General features: G+C 48.0%; 1 protein-coding gene across 7 annotated transcripts; it reads right to left on the bottom strand.

Annotated features, from left to right (window-relative positions):
* Positions 1-1,641: 1,641 nt before the first annotated feature.
* On the bottom strand, positions 1,642-16,447 carry LOC135818614 (uncharacterized). 7 transcript variants are annotated; one of them, XR_010553725.1, is made up of 7 exons: positions 15,913-16,447; positions 13,143-13,212; positions 12,827-12,928; positions 10,473-10,546; positions 9,562-9,626; positions 3,104-3,158; positions 1,642-1,808 (listed from the first exon to the last, which is right to left on the bottom strand). XR_010553725.1 is itself a non-coding variant. In XM_065332002.1 (6 exons), exons 1-6 carry the CDS (start codon positions 15,992-15,994, stop codon positions 1,779-1,781), a joined length of 387 nt encoding a protein of 128 aa, XP_065188074.1. In that variant the 5' UTR covers positions 15,995-16,444; the 3' UTR covers positions 1,642-1,778. The 7 variants fall into 7 exon arrangements, 3 of the variants coding, with proteins under 3 accessions (XP_065188074.1, XP_065188075.1, XP_065188073.1); XR_010553726.1 differs by lacking the exon at positions 10,473-10,546 and having other exon boundaries at positions 15,913-16,427; XM_065332002.1 differs by lacking the exon at positions 10,473-10,546 and having other exon boundaries at positions 9,562-9,609; positions 15,913-16,444.
* Between the last annotated feature and the right edge of the window lie 6,849 nt (positions 16,448-23,296).

The following is a 23,296-nucleotide window of genomic DNA, read 5'->3' as shown; positions in this document are numbered from 1 at the left end:
TGTGTGTATTTTGTACAGTGCTGGCCAGAGAAATCCAACCTCGTTAATAAAGTAGCGCCGCGTTCGAGAGCACAGACCGGTCCAGTATGTTTACTACTAGGGCTGCGTAGCGCCCGGTGCAATTTTATTCATAAGGTTGGATTTCTTTGGCCAGCATGGTAGTTAGAAGTAGGTCCTCTAAGGTCCTCTGTTTGTGCGCACTTGTGGTCACAGTGGCAGTAGTGGGTGAGGGGTAGACTCAGTTACTACGAAGATGGTGTATACATGATGGTGTATGCAGTCATGTAGTTGAATGTTACTTCGGGCTTAGACCCAGAGGGTCTTGCAATGATGACCCTGGGTTTATGTACATGTTTCATTCAGCTACCGTTGTCATGGCACTAGTTGATAGAACACCTGTATAAGTACAGGCTGTATATCTAGCATTTTCCAAAATAGCACTCCGTACTCCGAGGCTGCAGCCGTTTTGCATGCAACGTTGTATGTGTTGATTGGTTGACAGCATGTGACAAAGCCGAGGACACACTAGTGTATCAGGAGCACTGTTTTTAAACACAGTGCGTCCCCCGCCTTGTCATGTTAATTTATCAAACAAGGCTTACCTATACCAACATTATACATGTAGGGCTGTGCATGCTTTCAAAATTCTTCCTTGTTGAAGTAGAATACCGTGCTTGTGGGGGCTTTAGTAGTTCCTTTGCCAGATGTTCTATGCGTATCTCAATGACATCAGTTTCAGCACTCGGGCAAGGCACATTCGGGCCTACACATGTAGCCTTGAATTCTGGCTTGGAGGCATTATTTATCTATTTTCATGGCTGCTAAGTTCATCCTTAGTTAAGAGTTATTTCTCCGTGATTCGCTGATGAGTCCACAAAGGACGAAACAGCTAGACAGTACTAGTGCTGTCCCCAGATCGTGTATTCTAAATCCATAATACTGACGCTCAATCTCCAGACAGCTGTTTCAGCCTTTTTAGGTCCCATCAGTGGAGCTCAGAGCGGGAGGTTAAACAAATGACAATACGGTCTATATGAAATGAACAAAAAAAGCTATTTGAAAATGGCTCAAAGCATCAAAGTCAGCGAGCTATCTGCAAGACACGCACAAAGAGAGCTTTGCACGAAGGCAGATACATATTACATATACCTTTGACACTAACCAAAAAGAGTGCTCAATCAAGTCAACGCAAGGCAGCGTAATGCGGTGATCGAGTCTATAAAAAGCTATAGTGACATGTAGCCAGGCCCCCAGCACAATAAGCTGACTTGCATCATGCTAAAATCGTTCACACAAATCTCTTATAATAATTATTATATAGATTGCAGGATAGGGCGGTTGCACCAGGAAGTGCTGTCTCTGCGATAGTGGGACCAGCCAAGATTGCAGTACAGTCGTCCACCATCAATCCAGCACTTCATTGGCCCACGCCCTCGATATACCAGCATGATTTCCGGAGTTATTACCATTCATCGACACATGCCCCCCCCCCCCCCCCAGTTCTTCGGCACCTGACCCGAGGTCTATTAGGGCCGCACTACTTTGTAGCAGTCATACTATAGTACTAGAACTGGATGCACGTGATATCCACTGGAGCTGGCGCTGGCCATGAGCTGACCCACCGCCGTGCCTCCCAGTGTCAATTTTGCTTATGTGATCCTACCACAATCTGGAACATTATCAGTACTCGCCTCTGTTGACTTGCCAGCACTAGTTCTGGTGGATCCGGGCATGTTTCTGCCTTCTCTTAAGCATGTATTCTCCTGCAGGTGCATCTTTCACCTCCTTCTAATGCGCGAGCACATTTTCTGTGGAGATTCAACGACACATACACCAGAAAATACAGAACGGAACAGTGGCTGCCAATGCGACACAAGTACCACATAGACCTAAAAACTCATAAGTACCCTGGAGTTAGATGCATTTACGGGCAGTATGCCAGGATTTGCGCAGCTAATTTAAAATCAGATTAGCAATGCTGTGTGCTACCAAGGCGGCATATTGGACTCAAAAACCAACCGATTGTGGTCCAACCCAACCGACAGCGTTGTCGGTGGGTTCCGATTGGCAGGTGTTGGATGGACGTATGATCCATGCGTCCCCACAAGCAATGAGAAGTTAACAATGCCACTAAGGATATAATATCGCGGACAGCAGTACAATGAAACTGGGCCATTCATTATCAGCAATATCAGGGGTATATCCCATCCGATAAGACGTACAGCTCGTGTATGGCGGACTTTACAGCAGGTCCCGACATAGCTTGCCCCGTGCCCTTTACCACTCTTGGGCCAAAACTGCTGTACAATATTCGAGAGGGTCTAGCCTAGTGAGTGTGAACAGAACCTAGCAAACCATATCTCCAAGTGATTCACATGTTGGTATATTCTCCGTTATCATACATCAATTCCGAGCAATTTGACACCCGGATATTCTCGCACCACTACTGCTGAAGTATTGACCACAAACCATGTTCCATTTGACTTACAAACGGAACTTGCAAAAGGCATGAGAGCACTGGAATCTGTAAAGACTCTCGCATTATTAGTAGGGCTGAAACGATCATTCAATAACTCTTAACGATCAACCAATATCATTAACGATTGATATATTGGTTTTATCGATTCTTGTCGGCTCTACCCGTGTACCTCGAACACCAGTTTATGAAAAAATTCCACGATACTTTTGCTACGTTAGAAATTTGTGGCACCGCACTGTTGACATCTGTAGACATCTGGCTGGTTTATCAACATGTTCTAGAGAATTTCATGTTGTTTCTAGAGGGAAGAATCTTGTCATTACCCTCCAGCAACTGCTCTTATCTCTGACCTTTCCCGCAAATGAACTGAAAAGACAAAGAGTGCTCTCTTCCGATCTCTTTCAAAGCCACAAATCAATTTTACTGCGCTTGAAAGTACATGATTGTACTCATATTCACTATCGGATGGAGTGCAAGGGCTGGAATACTGTCACTCATATACATGCATAAAAAATTGTTAGCACTCGTTTTGAACACTAACGATTATCGATTGCACTCTTAACGATCGATATGCGAGTTATCGGTATAATTGTTTCAGCCCTAATTATTAGCCACCATACATACCTTTCGGGAAGTCGTGTTGGAAGCAGAATGCTCGGAGAGCAGAGCTGAGTGAGATCTGCATACAGTAACACAGCGACAATGAATCACATGAACAGAAGGAAGCAGTCGTATCCGTACACATCTGAATATGCGCTTATGGGAGGAAAATCCGTGCGACAAAAGAGGACCGTGTTATGCAGGTGTATGTCTTACCCGGGTACGTACTAAGTGAGCTCCACCGTACGTATATAATTGTATTGCAATTGAATCACTTGACTGACTGGAGCCAAAAATATCAATTGGCACTTACTCCGGTTACCCGAATGTTTCGGTACCACTATCATTAGGTTTGTTGCAATCGAACCAAGTCATAGTTGAGTCATTTTCAATGCGTTAGGTGTTACCTGACATGCCCACTGCATCAGCCGCTATGTCATATTCCACCAGGCATGCACCAAACCAGGCGCAGTGCGCACACTGATGATGGTGGTTGTCACACAACGAGCAGTAGTAAAAGTGAAAGGACTTTTTGCATGTGATTTTGTTGTAATTTGTGCCAGTCGAATTGTCTCAGTGTAACTAGTTTATCGTTAGCTTACTAGTTTGTTTATACAAAAGAGAAAGACCAAGGAACTACAAGTTACGCTATACTGTCCACTAACACCACCAGTTACTAAACAATCAGCTCATGCGATAGCATTGCACGACACTGAACAGCTCTAGCACATCTTGGATGCGCACTCCAACAGCCTTGTGGACGACGACCGTCACTGGAGAATCGGTCCGTCGCTCCACCAGCCCGGCGGCACAGTGGACAGTGCCTTGGGGGTGTCAGGCATGGATCAGGCTGATAAGGACGTGGTGGAGACGGAAATGATGTTTGCAAGGAAGAGTGATGATATGCGTATGTGCTCTCCGCCAGTTGTTGAAGCAACAGTCCGGCAGTGGAAAGTCGGCAAGGTTAAAATAAGTGACCAACTGGGTGAAAGTACACCAAATGTGGCCCATCTCTTGAATGGTGCGGACCACGGCAAGGACCTGAAGTTGAAGGTCGTCAATGGCAACACCGCATGGTCGACGTCAATGGGAACATCAAGCCATCAAGTTGGTGGAATTATGGAATGTCTGTCGCAGGCTGCAGCGACAGGGTAACATGCTCAGGGAAGAGTACAGCGACGATGATCAGCTGTGTCTTGCACGCAGTCGTGTTGATCGTGGCGTGCAGAACAACAGAGTCAGTTGCGGTATTCGTACATTTGTCTGTTTAGGATTTTAATCCCCAGGAAGTCCTTTGGTGAGGAGTGATGTCACGCAACGAGCAGTAGTCAAAGTGAAAGGATTTCTTGCATGTGATTTTGTTGTAATTTTGTAAGGTGTGGTGGCAGAACTTTCAGCTGGTAGTGGGTGATGGGCTGGCGGTGTGACAACAATTACGGGCTTGACGAACGACATAATTATGGCGAGTCGATCTTTGGCCAGTTGCTGAGTTGGAGATCGTCACCGTAGACCCAGAGATCTGGTCCACGGTCCAGGGGTTGGGATCCCACTGTGGTGAGAGCTTGTGTGCCTGCTCATTGCGGCGTAAGACGCGCTGACCAGGAGTGAGGATGGGGGCGTTTGACCGGCGGGTGGCATTGGCAGCATCGCACTGGGATTGGCGGAATTGCTGGTCACGGTGGGCAGCTGAAGGCAAGTCTGGTGCGGCTGCCGTAATGCAGGGTATGCTGTCGCGGATGGGGCGACCAAACATGAGTGTTGCCGGTGCCTCGTGAGTGGCAGGGTGTGGCGTGGTGCGGTACGCTAGGAGCCATTGGTCTAATGCAACATTGATGTCTTCGCCAGCTAGTTTGGCAGTTCGCAGAACTTTGCCAATGGTACGGTTGAGGCACTCGACTGCTCCGTTTGCTTGTGGCCACAAAGGAGGGGTGTGGCGGTGCTGGATAGCGTGTTGCGCGAGGAAATCAGCAAAAGCCGAAGAACGGAACTGAGGACTGTTGTCCGAGACTAGCTCTTCGGGCAAGCCGAACATGGATAATGTAGAGCGCAGAGCTTTAACAACACCGGCCGTAGTGGGTGTCGTGCTGAACACGTTGATGACCGGGTAGCGAGTCAACTGGTCGATAGTGGCAAGCAGGTGCTGACCGTTTGGCATGGGTCCATACAAATCGACGAAGACTCGTTGCCACGGCTTGGTGGACGGTGGTGTGGGCACGGACTCCCGGACGTAGCGGTGTCGTTGAGAGAGTTGCTTGGCACGGAATACATTGCCGGCAGAGTGCTTCGGCTTTAGTAGCCATGTTGGGCCACCAAACCTTGCTGTTGAGCCGTTGCTTGGTGCGGACAATATCTTGGTGGCCCGCATGTGTAAGCTGCAGGGTAAGCCGTTGGAGGGCCGTGGGAATGACGAGACGGTCGTTGCGGAGTAGTACACCGTCACTCTCAGACAGTTCATGGCGGAGGGCAAAGTACGGGCGGACCGTGGTGTGGTTGGAATCCCAGCGGCCAGATTGCAGAGAGGAAAGGATGGCTTGCAGTGTGGTGTCTGCGGTGGTGGCGTCTGCAATCTCCTTCAGAGCCAACGCATTCGGCTTAGCTGCTGTAGCTAGGGCATGTATGTACGTAGTGTCTTCCTGTGCGCCGATGTTTGGCAAGTCGGGATGAGGCTGCGGATTGCGACTGACGACGTCAGCCGGGTTTTCTGGGCCAGGCTTGTACTGGAGCTGGAAGCTGAGATCCTGCAGGCGGAGGACCATGCGCTCAATTCGTGGCGGAGGTCTCGATCCGACGGCCATGAGTTGCAGGAGCGGCTTGTGGTCGGTGACAACGGTGAACTGTGGATCACCTTGTCAAGTAGTGGTGAAAGCGAAGGCAGCCAAACTTGACACCCAATGCTTCCCGTTCAGTTTGAGAATATTGCTGCTCGACGCCGGAGAGTGCACGGCTGGCGAATGCTACAGGTGCATCGTGGCCGTTGTCTTGGCGTTGACACAGGATTGCGCCGAGGCCGGTGGGCGATGCGTCGACATACAGTGATGTGTATCGCTTGCGGTCAAAGTATTGCAGCATGCAGTCTTCGGCGATGGCCTTCTTCAGTGCATCAAATGATTGCTGCTCAACATCAGTTCAACGCCAAACAGTACCTTTCTTAGTGAGAGCAGGGAGTGGCGTGGTGAGATCGGCCATGTTACGAATGTAACATGGCCAGGAATCGAGGACATCTGAGAGTTGTAATTTTTGTACTCCTCCGAGGTGTGATTTTTGGCGTGCTGGGCCAAGCACAAGGAAGCCATCTGCAAAAAAACTGCAGAAAATGGTTGTTGTTTGATCCTTTGGTGTAATCTTTGTTTCTAGTCGAAGCTAGTTGCTGTTTGGAGCAGAAACGCTGAAATTGACCATTTTCTGCATGTACTCATACATGTACTCATGTACTCAGGCATGCAGTCTCACTCGTATTTTAGCTCTTTTTCTGGAATGGATGCTGCTCTGCGCCCCTTGGTGAACATTTCCTGCGCTCGTGGAGCAGCTGAAAAGGACCACTGGTATGTCTGGTTCCTGGTTTGAAAGTGGAGAGTCGACTTTTGTGCCTTGAAAAAGGAGTAGAGAGCGATAAAGGTACGTCTGTGGCTTATTTTTGAGTGCTCCTCGTACATTTTTGATCGTGATAGAAATTCTCAGACCAAAGTCAGACCAAAGTCAGCGCGATGATGGCCGTACAGTTTTCTTGTGGATTTTTTAGTTGTTTCATCTCGTATCTATGTCAGTATCGTGATGGTGAAGTGGAGAGGATGATTTTCTTCCTCTAGGCTTCGTTCGGCCGACTTTGCTTCGTCCTCATTGAAAAGGGATCCTGAAAAAAAGGTCGATTCGCAAAATTATGTTGATTTTGAATGTACGTGATGACATGCGATTGCTGGCTATGCGGCGGAGGAAGTTGGTGAGACCCAGGAAACTCTGTATGTCGCTGACGCAAGATGGCGTAGAGAATGTAGCCACAGACTGCTGGTGGCTGGGAGAGGCGCGGATGCCCTTGTCGGAGTAGACGCTAGCCATGAACTTGAGCCGAGGCTTGAGGATGTGACATTTCAATGATTTGTGACATTTGGCTCGGTTGAGTGTAACATTGTGATCTTGGAGCTGCTGGAGGCAGGCGGCGAGTCGTTGGTTGTGCTCTTCGACGCTCTTACCGAAGTAGAAGATGTTGTCATGGACGTTCTTCACACCGTCGAGGCCAGCGAGCCATGGCGTCCAGTGTGCGCTGTAGGATCTCGGATGCGGACGATACGCCCATGGGCAGACGTTTACAGTGCAAAACTGCGTAGCGACGTGACTCAGGGTGGTCTGGCTCTCCACAGCGGTAGCAGAGCGATGTGCTGGATTCCCGCTGGCCTGGAGCGCGAGTGGCGACTGGGGCAGGTGGCTGGTGGTACGAGTTTGCAGCTGGATGTGGCGAAGACTGCATCGGTCGACGCGACGGAGTTGAAACAGTAGCAGGAGGCGGCTGTGTCCTTTTGTAGAACGGTGGCTGATGACGGAGGGCATTGATCGAGTCTTGTGTGCGCCGGAACGCCATCGTCTGTTCCACTGACGCTTCAAATGCTCTGGCGGCCTTGAGCGCCTTGGCGAGATCAAGGGACGCAGTCTCCAGCAGTTTTCTGCGGAGTGGATCGGACGTGCATCCTGCCACAATTTGATCACAGAGAGCCACGTTCTTCTGGGCATCCTCGGCGAAGCTGCAGGTCGTTGCCGATGCCAGCAAACGAGTATAAACGTGTCCAACGTTTCGCCAGGCTGCTGGGTGACCTGCCGGAAGTGGAAGCGGGCCATGCTGGGGCTCTGCTTCGACTGAAAGTAGTCGGCGGCGGCGGTTATGAGGCCGTCGAGATCGTTGCCAGTATTGGCTAACGTAGGGACGAGCTGCTGGATGTCCTTGCCGGCCACATACTGGAAAGTGTCTCTCTGGCGAGTGTCATCCGAGATGCCGGCTGCTGCGACATAGATTTGGAAACACCGTTCCCAGGCAGCAAAATGGGCAGCAGCGTCGTAGAGACTGCTGTAGATCGGGAATGGCTCCGGAGGTGGTAGTGACAGTAGGGACATGGCGAGGATCAGGCGTTTGCTCGCAGCGCCAATGTAATGTTGTTCTCTTGCTGTATTCCAAACAACAACTAACTCGGAGCTCCGGAAAGCTCCGCAATAGTGAGGTTTTGCATTCCGAATTTCGGCTCGGCGTTCTTTGGTCATTTGTCGAACATCAAAATGTCGAATTTTCGCACCGACGTTTGTTTTGCAAGTCGAAAATGATGTGTTTTGATTTCGTGAGCCCCAGCATCAGCAATGTCCTGTCCCGTGCTCCTTTTCTTGCTGATTCCGACAAACTTTGATCGCGCCCAAAGAGTCGAGGGCCAAACCTGCCTCCTCAGTCGCCTCAGAAAAACCAACTCCATGGCTAAGTCAAATTTTATGGGTATCGCCATAGTCTTTTCAGCCACACAGATGACGGTGAGGACACTCCAGGCGAAAGAGAGTAGACAGGCAGTGGAGAGGAGCAATCAGAGGTAGCTGACGATGCTGATGTCGTCAAAGACGCCTGCGAAGCCATGCCAAGATAAGAAACCTCTTTGAATAAATCACGCGCTAGCGCTCTTCCACAAGAAAATTCATCCGAAAAATATGTTCGGCAAAGTGAGCTTTTTCCGAACAAACATGCCGCATCTTCGTGTGCATTTTCGACCTCGCTCCCGCGTGCCGAATCTTTTGCCGAATTTCGGAATGCAAAACCTCACTAATATGATGCCAACAGAATGTAATGGTGTGCGTGCATGCGTACAGAGTCGGTGCGTACCGACTGTCAGCACAGGTGTGGAAAGCAGCATATGTAAATGGATAGGAGCACAAACGGTGCCGCGTGCATATATGTGTCGGTAGAGCATGAGACTCTTAATCTCAGGGTCGTGGGTTTGAGCCCCACGTTGGGCGCCAAATGTCGTCTCGGTTGGAGAACGAGCTGCCTCTACTATACCCTCGCCACGCCACACATCAAACGGACTAGTCAAGTGGTTTTTCTCTAGAGCTAGAGAGAGAGCTATTCATTACTACACTTCAGGAGACGACGGGAGAACTGACAACTGACATGGCGAAAGGAAACATGATATCGGAAAGTGGTGCCCTCATCAGCACAAAAAGTGGCGTACTCGATATCATATCAGCACAAAAAGGTGCACGTGTCAGCAATACAACAAAGCAGCGCAGCAGCATGTACGGGTCAGCAGCACAGAGACACAAATACAGCAGCAGGTACGACAAAGAGACAACACGTGCAGCCACATGTACAACATATGGGTGTGACAGTCCATATATGTACGTGTGAACACTACACACGATGAGAACATGCAAAGTATGGAGACCCAGACTGTGTGGTCAGCAGGACACAGCCCGTACAGGATGGAACAGACAACTAAACGTAATATAGCACCACGTACCGGCGGACTAGTCGACGCTGATGGGAGAAGTGGCACCCCCTGAGGCAGCTACGGATGCTAGAACTCTACAGCCAGACCAACACCAATATAAAACAAAAGGGTACACCACACCAGGAAGCAAGTCAAATAAAGATGTGTGAACAACGGCCACACACCACAGAAAAGCATACAGAACAAAAACTCAATTACCGACACCATAGACACTGCAAAATCCAAACAGGAGGAAAATACTAACTCCCTGAGGACACTGAGCATGAGGCAAACGAGCAAGCAACCTCTTGCCGATGTTCCACCGTGTAACAACAACCGCGCTGGCCACCGGACTGTATGGTAGGGGTATTACACCTGGACCTCAAGACCAACGGGCGAAGGACAGCAGGCCGGGCCCAGGTAAATACAATGAGGAGCACTGTATACAACTACAGAAATAACCCAAACCCATGCCAATTTGACCAACATACCTTCCCTGCGCATCCATTCCTAGTGTACGGGTCTGAAAGATGAAAGATGGAGCGCTTGTATACACGGGCCCGGAAAGCCTGCTTCGGCCGCTCGGCAGCAGCTTCGTAGTGGTGGTCAAGGGTCGAAGACCGACGGATACGGATCAACTCCCCAGTGAACACACCTTTGCCCATACTACAGGGGTGGTTACTACCGACAAGCAGATACAGGAAACGATTGGTGAACTTGAAATGAGGCTTCACCGCCATGTATCCCTTACTACGGAAAACTGTGGTGTCCAGGAAATCAATGCCATCATGTGCCAGTTCATGAGAAAACTTGAGGGCCGAACACTTATTAATCCAATCTAAAGTGCGCTGAACTAACTTGACCTTCGCAACCATGCAATGATAAAGCGTCTATAAACCTGAACCTCTAAACCCTCCCCCTCTAAGATCGGCAAAACGTACCGCTTCTCCAAATACAGCATAACAATGTCGGCATAGACCACTGCTGCAGGCGAACCCATGGCAGTCCCTTGGATCTGCCGAAACACATCGTTACCATACACGAACTCATTTTTCTTCCGAATGACTGACATCAAGGAAGTCACTGCTGTTATTAACCATGTACGAAGGGCGAGGGGCATCCACCTTGTACACCTGTGTGTGATATACCACGACAACCGAGCTCGTTGGGGATGTTGGTGTAGTAAAGGCTGGTCACATCTATACTCAATTATAAATGATCGTCCCGCACAGGCAAACCTTCTACCAAGTTGATGAAATCCGCAATTGAGGTCAGAACAGTACTTTCCTCACATACATACGGGTTCAGTAGAAAGTCAGTGAACTCAGCGGGATAGTAGCCAGGACTATTTAGATTAACAATAGGCCTAACCTTCAGGACCCAGGGCTTATGTGTTTTGAGAAGTCTCCTGAAAACGGGCATGCGCCCCCGGTGCGACTAAGAACAGTGACATAATATTAGTGGGCATACGATGCTCAATGCGATGCCTAGTCATGGCGAGTAAACAATTGACTCGGGTCGCTCACACGAAGTCTCAACACAGCCTTGAGCCTGTTGGTTGCCATCGGCAGTCTAGCCGCATGCTCATCTAGCCCCTCAGGCAAAAAAAACAGTCATTTATAATGTTTGGCATTGTGATGCTGGGCACGACCTATATCATCATAGTGAGATCAGTCCAGGACTACTATCACAATAGCCTGCCTTTGCATATGCCTGAGTCCGATCGCGTTCTAGCTCCCAAACTATGTGCTGCATGTGTACACTCCGCCTATGGTTAGTCTACTCCAGAACAACGCCTGGAGAGGTTCATTGGGGGCATGATGTCCCCCCACCCCATCCCCCCCCCCCCTTGTCCCCTGCACCTGAAGTACCGGTATTGCCCCCCCCCCCCTCCCCAACATGGCCAGCAATCGAGGACATCTGAGAGTTGTAATTTTTGTACTCCTCGAGGTGTGATTTTTGGCGTGCTGGGCCAAGCACAAGGAAGCCATCTGCAAAAAAACTGCAGAAAATGGTTGTTGTTTGATCCTTTGGTGTAATCTTTGTTTCTAGTCGAAGCTAGTTGCTGTTTGGAGCAGAAACGCTGAAATTGACCATATTCTGCATGTACTCATACATGTACTCATGTACTCAGGCATGCAGTCTCACTCGTATTTTAGCTCTTTTTCTGGAATGGATGCTGCTCTGCGCCCCTTGGTGAACATTTCCTGCGCTCGTGGAGCAGCTGAAAAGGACCACTGGTATGTCTGGTTCCTGGTTTGAAAGTGGAGAGTCGACTTTTGTGCCTTGAAAAAGGAGTAGAGAGCGATAGAGGTACGTCTGTCGCTTATTTTTGAGTGCTCCTCGTACATTTTTGATCGTGATAGAAATTCTCAGACCAAAGTCAGACCAAAGTCAGCGCGATGATGGCCATACAGTTTTCTTGTGGATTTTTTAGTTGTTTCATCTCGTATCTATGTCAGTATCGTGATGGTGAAGTGGAGAGGGTGATTTTCTTCCTCTAGGCTTCGTTCGGCCGACTTTGCTTCGTCCTCGTTGAAAAGTGATCCTGAAAAAAGGTCGATTCGAAAAATTATGTTGATTTTGAATGTACGTGATGACATGCGATTGCTGGCTATGACAAATTACAGGACACAGATGGAGCACTGGGGAGCACGTAGCAGTAGGCAAAGTTGACGATGCCAGTGCAGACACGGCCTGACCTCGGTCACCACACTGACACCGTATAGTCTCCAAGGGACATAGCTACCAGAGAACACACAGAATGGGAGTATATAGTGCTATCTCGGTGGATAGACAACCCCCTATACACAAAATATCTACTGATAGAGTTCTGTGTAGACCCTATGTGCAGATATGTGTGGATGAGTACTGGTAAACGGACAGCTAACCCTAGTCTAAGTAAAATAAAGGTAGAATGTAGAGCCTGGGCAAAAAAATAAGTAAATAAAAATATTGACTAGTTTTAGGGAAAGACACAAACGGGAAAAGTCTGAAGAAAAAATTGACTGTCACCAAAAAAAATATAATAGCTACACATACGAGGGAACTCGGATGGAGAGCCAAGGATTAAAATTGAAAAAGAGGACCATCAGTTTACGAGTTATCCGTTTTGTCCAACACTTACGGATATAAACGTGATGCAGCTAAGCATCAGGTCGTTGAATGTCAGGATCTCATCAGTCAGTTTTTGTGCTAATTGTTGCACATTTTTGACTCAGCAGTATTCTGCATATAACCGTTAGTGTTGGACAAAACGGATAACTTGTAAACATGAGGGAACACTCATCCTTACCCAAGTCCCAACGTCAGCACTCGGCGCTGCTCCGAACCAAGAGGGACACTGGAGAGATCGTCCATCAGCTCCTCTCTTGTCCTGCGATCAAATCGCCTAATGCTAAAACACAAGAAGATAGGAAAGGCAAGTAGAATAAATAAATCAATAAAGTAATACACAACAAAACAAGTTTGAACAGCTGCAAACGTAATGGACGATCCGAACAAGACCAATGATATACCTAGCAATAAGTGTGCAGAGTGTGCAGCCCAAGGATAATCATCCCACGGCAAAGTTTATTGTTTAGGGCATAGACTCACAGTAACAGGCTCACCTTTGCTGCATCTCACACCGCTTCACACGGTAATCTACTGTATCACCATGGTAATTTCTGTTGCACATTGCTGCTTGTTTAACAAAAGGCAGAAAACACACCGAATTTCCAGGAATTACCATGGTGATACGGTACTTTAGCTTGAACCTATTGTATGACGGGTTTTCTATGATTCATAATGACCCAGAGAGAAACTAAACCGGTATCGAATTCCAGTCAGCGACGCAATTCTTCTGAGGTGTAAAGTGACTTCGGGAATATGTTGCAGAAAACTGCGATGCATGCTGATTATTTACTGTGCCCTATTGTGCACCATATACCTGGTGGGTTACTCAGGGATGAAGTAGATGCACACAAGTACCGTGCATCACGGCACAGGTTAGGTTCGCAACTAGCTGCTACAGTGTACTTGTGGTCCGAACTTGCACTCTACTCAGCTCTGCATACGCAAAGAGTGCTGGTGCCGAAATGAACCAGAAGGGTGCTGAGTGGGACGCAACAACACTGACTCTGTATACCCATGTACACAGATATGATAGGGTATGCAGTACCTGCTCTAAGATTTAACACAAACCGGGTACACGTCTACCTGGCACAACTCCTGCAACACTGGGCCAGAGCCAGATGTGTTCAAGTGCGGCTACTGTGTGTCAGGGAGTCGTAAACTTACTTTCGATTTCCTGATGTACATGATTGTACATGTACATGTATGAACGTACTCGCACTGGGCACTCTGGCCGCACGCATCTGCACGCGTATGCAGCCTGTCAGTGGCGGTATACCCTCGAAGTATAAAAAAGTATAGTACTCGACAGGACTTCCGACCGGGTCGCAGGTAACCCAGTGTTCTTTTTCCAAAAGGTCCAAGTACTCACAAACAGGGCCACTGACCTGGCTCTGGAGCAGACACTGGTAATCTAGGTCCAAGTTTGCTCGATTATGTTCTGACGCTTCATGTGCTTTCATAGCCAAGGTTTCTCACTTTCTTCGCAAGCTCTTTTAGTCTTGAGAGTTGACAACTGCTTATGGTTGTGTTGGCAGAAAACATGTCAGCTAATCTGACAACCGTCCAACCCCATTTTACTGGTAAGTAGTCAGCGAGTGGCTTTGATGGGGCCATACTATATTTGTGCTTCCTTTTTGAAAACACATTCTCGCTCGAAGGGTTTCTAAACTTTATCCCTGCGCTCATTGATGGAGTTCATCGATGGAGTTGCCAGCGGCACTCTACAGAAGAACAATGTTGTCAAGTTTTTTTATGAAAAACTAGCAGCACCCCCGCCAGCGTTGCCTGGCCGAATGTGGCATGCGGGTGAAGCAAGTACATGAACAGCACACGTGCTCAGCACGTGGTGGTGGCCAGACCGCTGAAGTCCTGGTGAGGGAGGCCGAGGTTCTTCATCGTTGGAAGGAGAAGGAGGGACGTCTGTTACGCCTTCGGGAGGCTGGTCAGGGTTGTCCATCACCTGGTGGCGGATGAAGCGGCTCAAAAAATTCATTAACTTACGAACAAAAGTGCGATGCGCTCTTCACCGCAGATCAGATGCATGCAGAGTGCAGTCAGTGCAGATCTTTTGTATCCTTTTGTTGCAGATGTTTCTATTTGCAGAGAACGGTTCACGTGGTCCGCAGCGCTTGTGCGGCTGCTGTAGTGCTACCTATGGCCTAGGCTAGGTGGCTACATGATTCGCACGCTTCGCGTGCTCAGTGCTTCTGCGCGCGGCTGCTACTGCTACTCGTAGATCTACTGATCGTGTCTGCTATGTATAAGTTACAGTATAAGCGCTACCACCGTACCTAGTACCTACACTGTTCGCACGCTTCGCGTGCTCAGCACGTGGTGGTGGCCAGGGAGTAGTACTGCTCCCTGGCCTGGTGGTGGCTACACGATTCGAACGCTTCGCGTGCTCAGTGCTTCTGTGGCTGCTTCCGCTAGCTACACGATTCGCACGCTTCGCGTGCTCAGTGCTTCTGCGGCCGCTAGCTACACTGTGCTACACTGTTCGCACGCTTCGCGTGCTCAGGGCAGCAGCGCTGCTCCGCAGCGCTTCAGCGTGACACAAAAACACACGTCACAGGTGCCTCTTCTTTATAAGGAGCGTGACACACACACACACAGACACACGTCACAGGTGCCTCTCTTTTATAAGTAAAGATTGTCAAACATTTTCAAATTGCTATAAGTTTGGTTAGGGCCGGGTTCCACTGCGGCTCCGCAGCTCCGCTGCTCCACGGTACTTGGCTGCATGCAGCAGAGCGGCGTGGTTCCAGTGACACTCGCCATTCACGATACCGCGATCGTGCTCGACGTTTTTTGATGACATTTAGCCTGCCTGCGCACGCGTGAAATCCAAAAAAATCCTCGTGTTCTGGCCTGTGCAACGAATTAAAATTCCCCCGAATAAAACAATTAAGTGCGGGAAACAATGCAAGCCGTGACCGCGGCTTGCATTTTTTTGTATCAAGCAGCGAAGCGAAAGCTGGTGATGAGCCGCGGCCTGGCTGGACCCGCTCGTAATGATGACGTTTCATGCCGTGGATGATGTGCGGCGGAGCGGCAGTGGAACCCAGCCCTTAGGCAAAGGGAATTTGTCATGAATTTGTTTATGCTGCATAGATGGAGAGCTGCACACTCTGGCTTATGGACTCTCGCCTACAGTGTAGTCGTACTGCTAGTGTACTGGCATTACAGAAGACACGAAAAACGAGAACATAATTATGGCGAGAAAGTAATTACTGGGCAGTGGCTAAGAATTGCCCAAAGACTTACCGCTTCTCAGTGCTCCATACCAGGAAGTAGTACAATACCTACTCCCTGCTCCATACGAGTGTTTTCTCCTCATTCTCTGCATCCTTTGCCGCAGGAGTCTCGTCCATTTAGCGGCTCAAATGCTTGAGCTCCGGATAGCGGAAAATAGCTCGTCGTCCATTAGCGGCTCTAATAGTACCTGGTCTGAAGTGTCGCAGTCTAGCAACTATAATTTTTTCCAGGAGGGTAAGGGTTGCAAACCCAAAGAGACCCTAAGCTTCGTCTATCAAACAAAACAATTGCCCTAAAAAATGGAAGAGGAAAAGAGTGAGCGAGCTGGTCTGAGCGCGCTACTTTTCAAAAAATAGAAGCTGAAAGCCATCAAAGTCAAAGCATTCTGGCTAGCGCGTTTGTGTATGTCACGAGCGCTAGCGCGCTAGTCGCAGCAAACGCTCGCAGGCCAGAGTTAGCGCTATTTGGGCTGTTTGCCGCACGCGGCAGCTGGATGGATCACGTGATCCAAGCTGACAAATAAGGTCCGATGGTTCAGCTACATTGAGCCACAAGCGTATGAAGATGTTTTGGTTTGGGGGGCTGACTTGCTGGCAATGACCTTGATGTATGTTGGGCTATACTAGTACCTATTGTGCGTATGTACCTGTGTACCGGTAATCCTTCTACGGAGATTTGTATTTGTGTAAAAGTATGGGACAACACATCATGATATAGGTGCTGCACTTCACTGGACATGTACATAATATGACTGTGTGTGGAGCAATCGTGAAAACCCAGTACTGCACTACTACTGGAATCTGGACAAGAATAATGAAAATGCTGTACATGTAGATGTATATGTACGTTGAACACCAGGGATTGCACACAGCCACCACTGGATATGTAGCTCTGACTGACAGCCTGGCCAAAGTCCAAAGGGAAATTTACCGGAAAGCGTAATACCGGTACATCCGTAATGGTGAAAGAGAGTCGACCATAAAGCAAAACTTACTGGCAAAGGCAGAGAGATACTTGTAAGCTGATGTTCAAGACTTCCCTGATTTTGGCTATTGCAAACAAGAACCTCGGACACTTGAAGGAATCTTCTCCTGTCAGTGATAAGAAGTATTGCAATGTAGTTTGTTCCACTGATAACGGATTTTCCACAATGACCAATGTGACCGTGGTGAAATCTTTAGGACGTCATTGAATTATGGCTGCAAGCCTCGATCGGGCTCAGTGTCTAATGAAAATGTTCAAATTTATGACCAGCGCCCAAGACTTTGGTAGTCGTATCTTGCAATCTTACGTCTCCGAGAACTACTGCGCTAATAGCAGTCAGTCTCGAAAATTTCTTCTGGAAAGTGGCTTTCTTCAGAACGCTGTGGTATAGCAATGAGAAGCACTGACTTCGACTAAAGGAAAGTACTCTTGCCTTTCCAATTTTGAAGAAAACTGCCCATGAAAAAAAACGCTTCATTAGCTGCTACGATGCAAAAACAACCAAGGGATGATCTAGTGAGTGTGCTTCACGCCGGTGCCACGCACATTCTTTTAGATCTGAAAAAGTGGAGACTTATGACTGTAGTGATGTCACTTCTCTGCGGATGACGTCACAGTATAAGAATTAGCAGAGAAGTAGTGTTCTCTGTCCACCCGGGAACGGGTATGAGGGAGCACGGCGTGGGTTAAAAGGAGGTGACGAGTGCAGGGTCGGCCTCCTTTGTCTTTGTGCGGAGAGTTGAGTGAGAGTGCCCACCCACCCACCCCAGTAATCATCATGTAATTTCAGAATATATCATCGCTTTTATTCTTTTAGAGTTGTGTGGATGCATAATGGTCTAATGTGTTGGGAGTTTTTTGTTGGACTAGGCAATGGTTTTGTATAGTCATGACCACGGAACTGTGTGCAAAGACGATAAGTTGGGGCGATGTGCTGTGGTGGCCCCCACTGGCAATATGGACGTGTTCAATAGTGGTGTAAACGTATGAGTGAGTGTGCGGATGTGTGCGAAACGAGTGGAGTGCAGGGTGGACAGAGAAATGATTTTTTACATACATGTACATGAATGACTGCAGGGTCAGCTCTGACTACGATTGATCTGACTGCATGACCACTGACTGTTCTGCACTGCATGCATGATCCTCACTTGCGCGTTCATCAAACATGCATGAAACATACCAGAAAAAGTACCGACTTCTGCCAATTTTTCTGCCGGCAGAATCCGCCGAACCCTACTTTACGGCCTTTGGCCCCACATCCGCCAAAAGGTAAGGGGGGGGGGGGGGAGCGGCTGATGCCCCCTTGCCCCCCCCCCCCGCCCCGATTCCTACACCACTGACATGATCCGTGGAACATTTGGTTCGAAGCACGATTGTACTGGTAAATGATTTGTATTCTCTCTTCCCTTTTCTCAGACTCGACAGCGGACTTGTGAACATCACACAGAGCCCTCGGACTCTACTTTGCAAAATTGCAAGCAAAGAACTGCGGATGAGCAGTGACGGCGAAAAGTCACCAAGTTGTCGCCAGTTTCAATCCCGGATCAAGACTCAACACACGCTGGTGTGAGTTAGCACACACCCGTACCCTTCACTTCAGCTGATCACCGCAGCTTAGCAAAAGCTGACGCCACAGTTCTGTTGGACCGACAGCAGGGTGGCCGACAAAAGCTACTGGACACTGGCGTACGCATGCACAGTTATTCATCACTGTTGCCGAGGTGCTGGCTGTACTGCAGAGCAATGGACGTATTTCTGACGCCCAAGTAGACTCTGTCAAGCAATTTGTCAGGGACAATCAATTTTAGGCGTACGTTCCTGTTCTGTTTTGCTGATACCTGTACGCTGCTGCTGCTGGTTATCTAGAGGTCACGTGAGTGATGTCATCACATGTGCTTTTGTATGGAGTGCATGATGTCATCCCATGTGCTTTGTATGGAGGACATGCTGTGGAAACCAGTGCTGGTTTTGAATTGAGTAGCGAACAGTTTATATTGAGATTTGAACAGCAAACAGTTTGTATTAAGTGGCAAACGGAACAAACAGTGTTACGAAAGTAGCAGCCATGTCACTGTGGCTAAGCAGCAACATCGCACTGCTGTTTCCAAACACAGTGTCCTCCACCTTGTTTCTTGCTGTCAAGCTAACAATAATGACCTGTGTGCGTGTGTGTGTGCGCACGCGCGCGCGCGCGCGCGCGCGCGTGTGTGTGTGTGTGTGTGTGTGTGCATGTGTGTGTATACGTGTCAATAGTAAAACAGAACAAAAAGTAAAAAATATAAAATACCGGTACATGCCATGATGCCAGTGACCATGGGAACCATTGACACTGCACGTAGATCTACTGTGAGAGACGCTGTGACAGGCACTGAAGTCAAGAGACTGGTTTATGGTGAAAATACACATATGAAGAATAATTCTACAATCATCGTGCTCATGTAGATGTACATGTACCTCAGTGACAATACCTGTATGCCTCTCTACGTCTACAGCTAGACGTCATTGTTGTTAGCTCTTGACAGCATGAAACAAGGTGGAGGACACTGTGTTCGGAAACCACAAACCAGACTACAACCATCCACGGTTGGCAGAGCCCCGGTCCATTGGAACCATCTGAACCATTATGGGTGTTGAACCCGGTTCTGACTAGGCGCCGGCGGATTATGCCGGCAGAAAAATGGGCAGAATTCGCTACTTTTTCTGGTAAGTTTCATGCATGTTTGGTACTTCAGTATGTGGATAAAGAAATGGAGCAGAATTCGAGGAATTGCCCGCCATAAGGTTTGTATGGTTCTGCCAATTTCGCTGCTTTTCGAGCGGAATCTGCCACCTTTTCGAGCAGAATCCGCCGGTCCCTAGTTCTGACCCTCATTATGCTAGGGGAGTTTAGAGTTACACATGGGACAATGTCATGTAACTCTTGGGTTACCATGGTTACCGGTACGTGTTCTGAGGGTGTAGTCGGAGGCGTCTTTATATACAAGTATAAAATGTTTAGTTATGCCTTATGATAAGACTAAGATGGTATAAACTAACGGACTAAGACTAAGTCATGTAGCATAGCGTAGGCCGCATGTTTTGGCCACGACTAGACTGCAGATCTACATGAGTACTATAATTATACAGAAGCCTTGCTTGATAGTTACATAATGACTCATGAGGTAGGAAGGCGTGAAAGCGACCTGACCCTGACCCTGACCTGCTACCATGGCTACTGTAAAGTGAGAAACTTTCGCTAGAGATTAAATTTCGCTATTTTTGTGACCATCACACATTCGCAAATACATGTATAAATCGCCGCAAACCTCTCCGTACATTGATGGTAGACAGTACACAGGTACAAGATCCGACTGAAGAGATAGAATCGCAAAAGTTTCTCATCGTGAACCAGCCCAATTAATATTTATGAAAACGCTAAATTTACGCTGCGAAAGTGTGTCGCTTTACAGTACATGGTTGGGTTGAGCTGAGTGCAACCTCGAAGACGTCGGCTGGATCGCAGGCTGGAGCCGGTTGTCTGGCGCGGCCGCGGCTTCATCGTTTTTTCCGTGGCGCGTGATCATGGTGATCTCGACCACAGAGGCACAGACTGCTATGCTAGTACAGTGCTCGCATCACCATGATCACTGCATGCCGGCATCAGTGCCTGATGCTACAGGTAGTAGATCTACGTGAAGCATTGGCTTTGCCCAAGCCCATGCCATGGTCCCTGCCTAGGCCTGGCCTTGGCCTTGGTTGGCTTGGAGCTGGTCCGAGATAGTTTTTTTTGGTTTTGTGTCTAGTAGATCTACTAGTACTAGTAGTAGTACTAGTACATGTAGTAGGGTGAGTTATTTGGGTTCCTAGTGTTACTGTTACTGTTAGTCCGCTGTAGGCTGCTGCTGCAGTCAACCTCAGAGTTAGGAACTCGTTTCGTTGCACCCTATATCAGTATATGGCCTAGCTGAGTAACATCTAGAAACAGAAATAGTTGTACAGTATAGAAGCGCGCCCAGCGGCTGAGCCACTGTTTGAAACTTTGAAGGCGTGCTCTGTAAGTATAGCTAACGTTCCTTGCGAAGACACCATCGCTCACAAATACTTCATTCAGCAATCCGTCCAACCGTCCGAGTCAGTTGAGTGGAAACTGAGCTAGCGCACCCTTCACTTCAGCTGATCACCGCGGCTTAGCGAAAGCTGACTGAGTTAGCCCCTCTGCCAGCGTCAGTAGCACGGTGAGTTTCAGAGATGCTTCATGTCTCGCTGCTAAAACATGCATGCTGGTTTACTCTACTAGGAGAGTTTCTGGATTCATTACTAACATATCCAGGGGCGTAGAGGTTGGGGGTGGGGGGTTGAGGGGTGATTTGAGTGCCAAACACTCAACTTTCCCATCTTGGTTGGAGAGACAGCATTGTACACTGTCCGTTCATCACACGTGCAACTCTGCAGAACGAACACTGACTGTTTAGCTGTCCACAATATTCTCAATTGCATCAATTCAATTGCATCCACATTGACTCAATTGCATCAATTCAATTGCATCCACATTGACTCAATTGCATCCACAAGGCCGTAGATGCATGTAAGCACACAATGCTGCTGTACAGTATAACAGGGTTCTAGCCAGGTCAATATAGTAGGGGGGCGGGCAGGGGAAAAAGTTACCCCATGACCCTTTTTTTCCATTGTCAAAAATTGTCTTGCCATGCAAAATGTAACATACAGAGTGAACCCCAACTTCACCCCTCACAAATGTGCCTTTATGAACCCTCTAGTAGTGACTATCGACTGTATTTTCGTTGAATGACGTGAAAAAACACAAAAATCGGAAAATGAGTAGGGGGCGGCACTTTTTCACAGGGGGGCGTGCAAACGGAGTAGGGGGGCGCTGCGCCCCTCTACCCCCCTTTGGCTAGAACCCTGGTATAAGTAGTAGTCGACATGTGGTGCCTTCCTGCTGAACATGCACATGCGGCAAGTTGGCAACGACGCATGACCTATCCGCACGGCACAGCGTGAGCTTAGAAAGTAAGGAGACTTACTGCCTAGTAATATCACTATAGCCGGTAATAGTGTACACATAGTGCTACAGTCAACTTCGCCAATAACGACATTCGGCGGGGCATCAGAAAAGTGTCCTTATTCGCGAAGTGTCCTTATAACCAAAGTCCCATTTGAACCCATATTTTGTATAGTATGATATGCATATCAAAATCAAGCTCTTTTCTTGCTCTATGTCAATGTGTACTTTATTTTCATATTGCAGTTGAAAGGAACTAAAAATTCAATATGCAAGGGAAATCAATTGAAAAATATGCCTTTTTGAGCCATCTACAGGGCCAGAGACATGTACATGTATGATGATTACTGTACAATCATGTACAACTACATGTACATTGTATACATTATAGGTGTGCTGGTAAATCCAACAATTTTGAAGCCAACATAAAAAAGGAAGAAAAAGCCCCCCCCCCCCTTGGCTGCATTTTCTTGCATGTGTGCAATAATATCCATCACCAGTGCACCATAGCATAGGTTCTGGTACTTCTGCATGACAGGTACATGTACTTGACTGACAGGTACTTGAAATAGCTGTCAAAAGCCCAGAAAGTCGTTATTCAAGCAGTGGATATGAGTTATGACCACGGGGCACTAAAAGCATGTCGCTATACGCGAATTGTCGTTATTCGGATAGTCGTTATATCCGAAGTTAAATGTATACAGTTAGATGGGACTTTGCTCTGGGCATGGAAATTCGGTCGTTATTCGCGAATTGTCGTTATATCCGCAGTCGTTATAAGCGAAGTTGACTGTATTTGTGTTCCGATATCGCTTTAGCCGGCATACATGTACTAGTATCCTTATACCTGGTCTTATACCTGGTCACTCGATAGCCGATGCTGACTGTACTAATCTTATCCATATTGCCCGATAGCACACTGCGTCAGATAACTATGCAGCAAAAGAGCTTTGGAGCTTTGGAGCGGATATACACTGAAGCAAAGTAGGTTTCAACAGTACGGCACTAGTCACAATGAGGGGAGTTACGAGGACGGTTGTGACACATAAATGATGATTGTCAATAATTCATGCATGGTGGAAAATCACCACCAATGGCGATGCTATTGCTTTCACAACAATGACAGTAGAAGCAGTGACACAGCCTTACTGCTCCCAGTAGGATTTAGAAGAGAGATAAAAATAAAGAAATAAAAAATACCGGTACATGCCATGATGCCAGTGACCATGGGAACCATTGACACTGCACGTACTGTGACACTATGACACTGTGAGTGTGACAGACACTGAAGTCAAGAGACTGGTTTATGGTGAAAATACACATATGAAGAATAATTCTACAATCATCGTGCTCATGTAGATGTACATGTACCTCAGTGACAATACCTGTATGCCTCTCTACGTCTAC

The sequence above is a fragment of the Sycon ciliatum genome, chromosome 5 (genome assembly GCF_964019385.1).
Source record: "Sycon ciliatum chromosome 5, ocSycCili1.1, whole genome shotgun sequence".
Taxonomy (NCBI): Eukaryota; Metazoa; Porifera; class Calcarea; order Leucosolenida; family Sycettidae; genus Sycon; species Sycon ciliatum.
This window is presented reverse-complemented; position numbering and strand designations above follow the sequence as displayed.

Excerpts from the sequence above, each read along its gene's own strand:
- LOC135818614 (XM_065332001.1), bottom strand. The coding sequence starts at position 10,271 with ATGGCGGTGAAGCCTCATTTCAAGTTCACCAATCGTTTCCTGTATCTG. Across the intron at positions 9,627-10,022 it reads GGAATGGATGCGCAGGGAAG|AGTTCTAGCATCCGTAGCTG; the intron begins GTATGTTGGTCA and ends GTCTGGCTGTAG. Across the intron at positions 1,809-3,103 it reads CCAACACGACTTCCCGAAAG|AAAATGTGCTCGCGCATTAG; the intron begins GTATGTATGGTG and ends GAATCTCCACAG.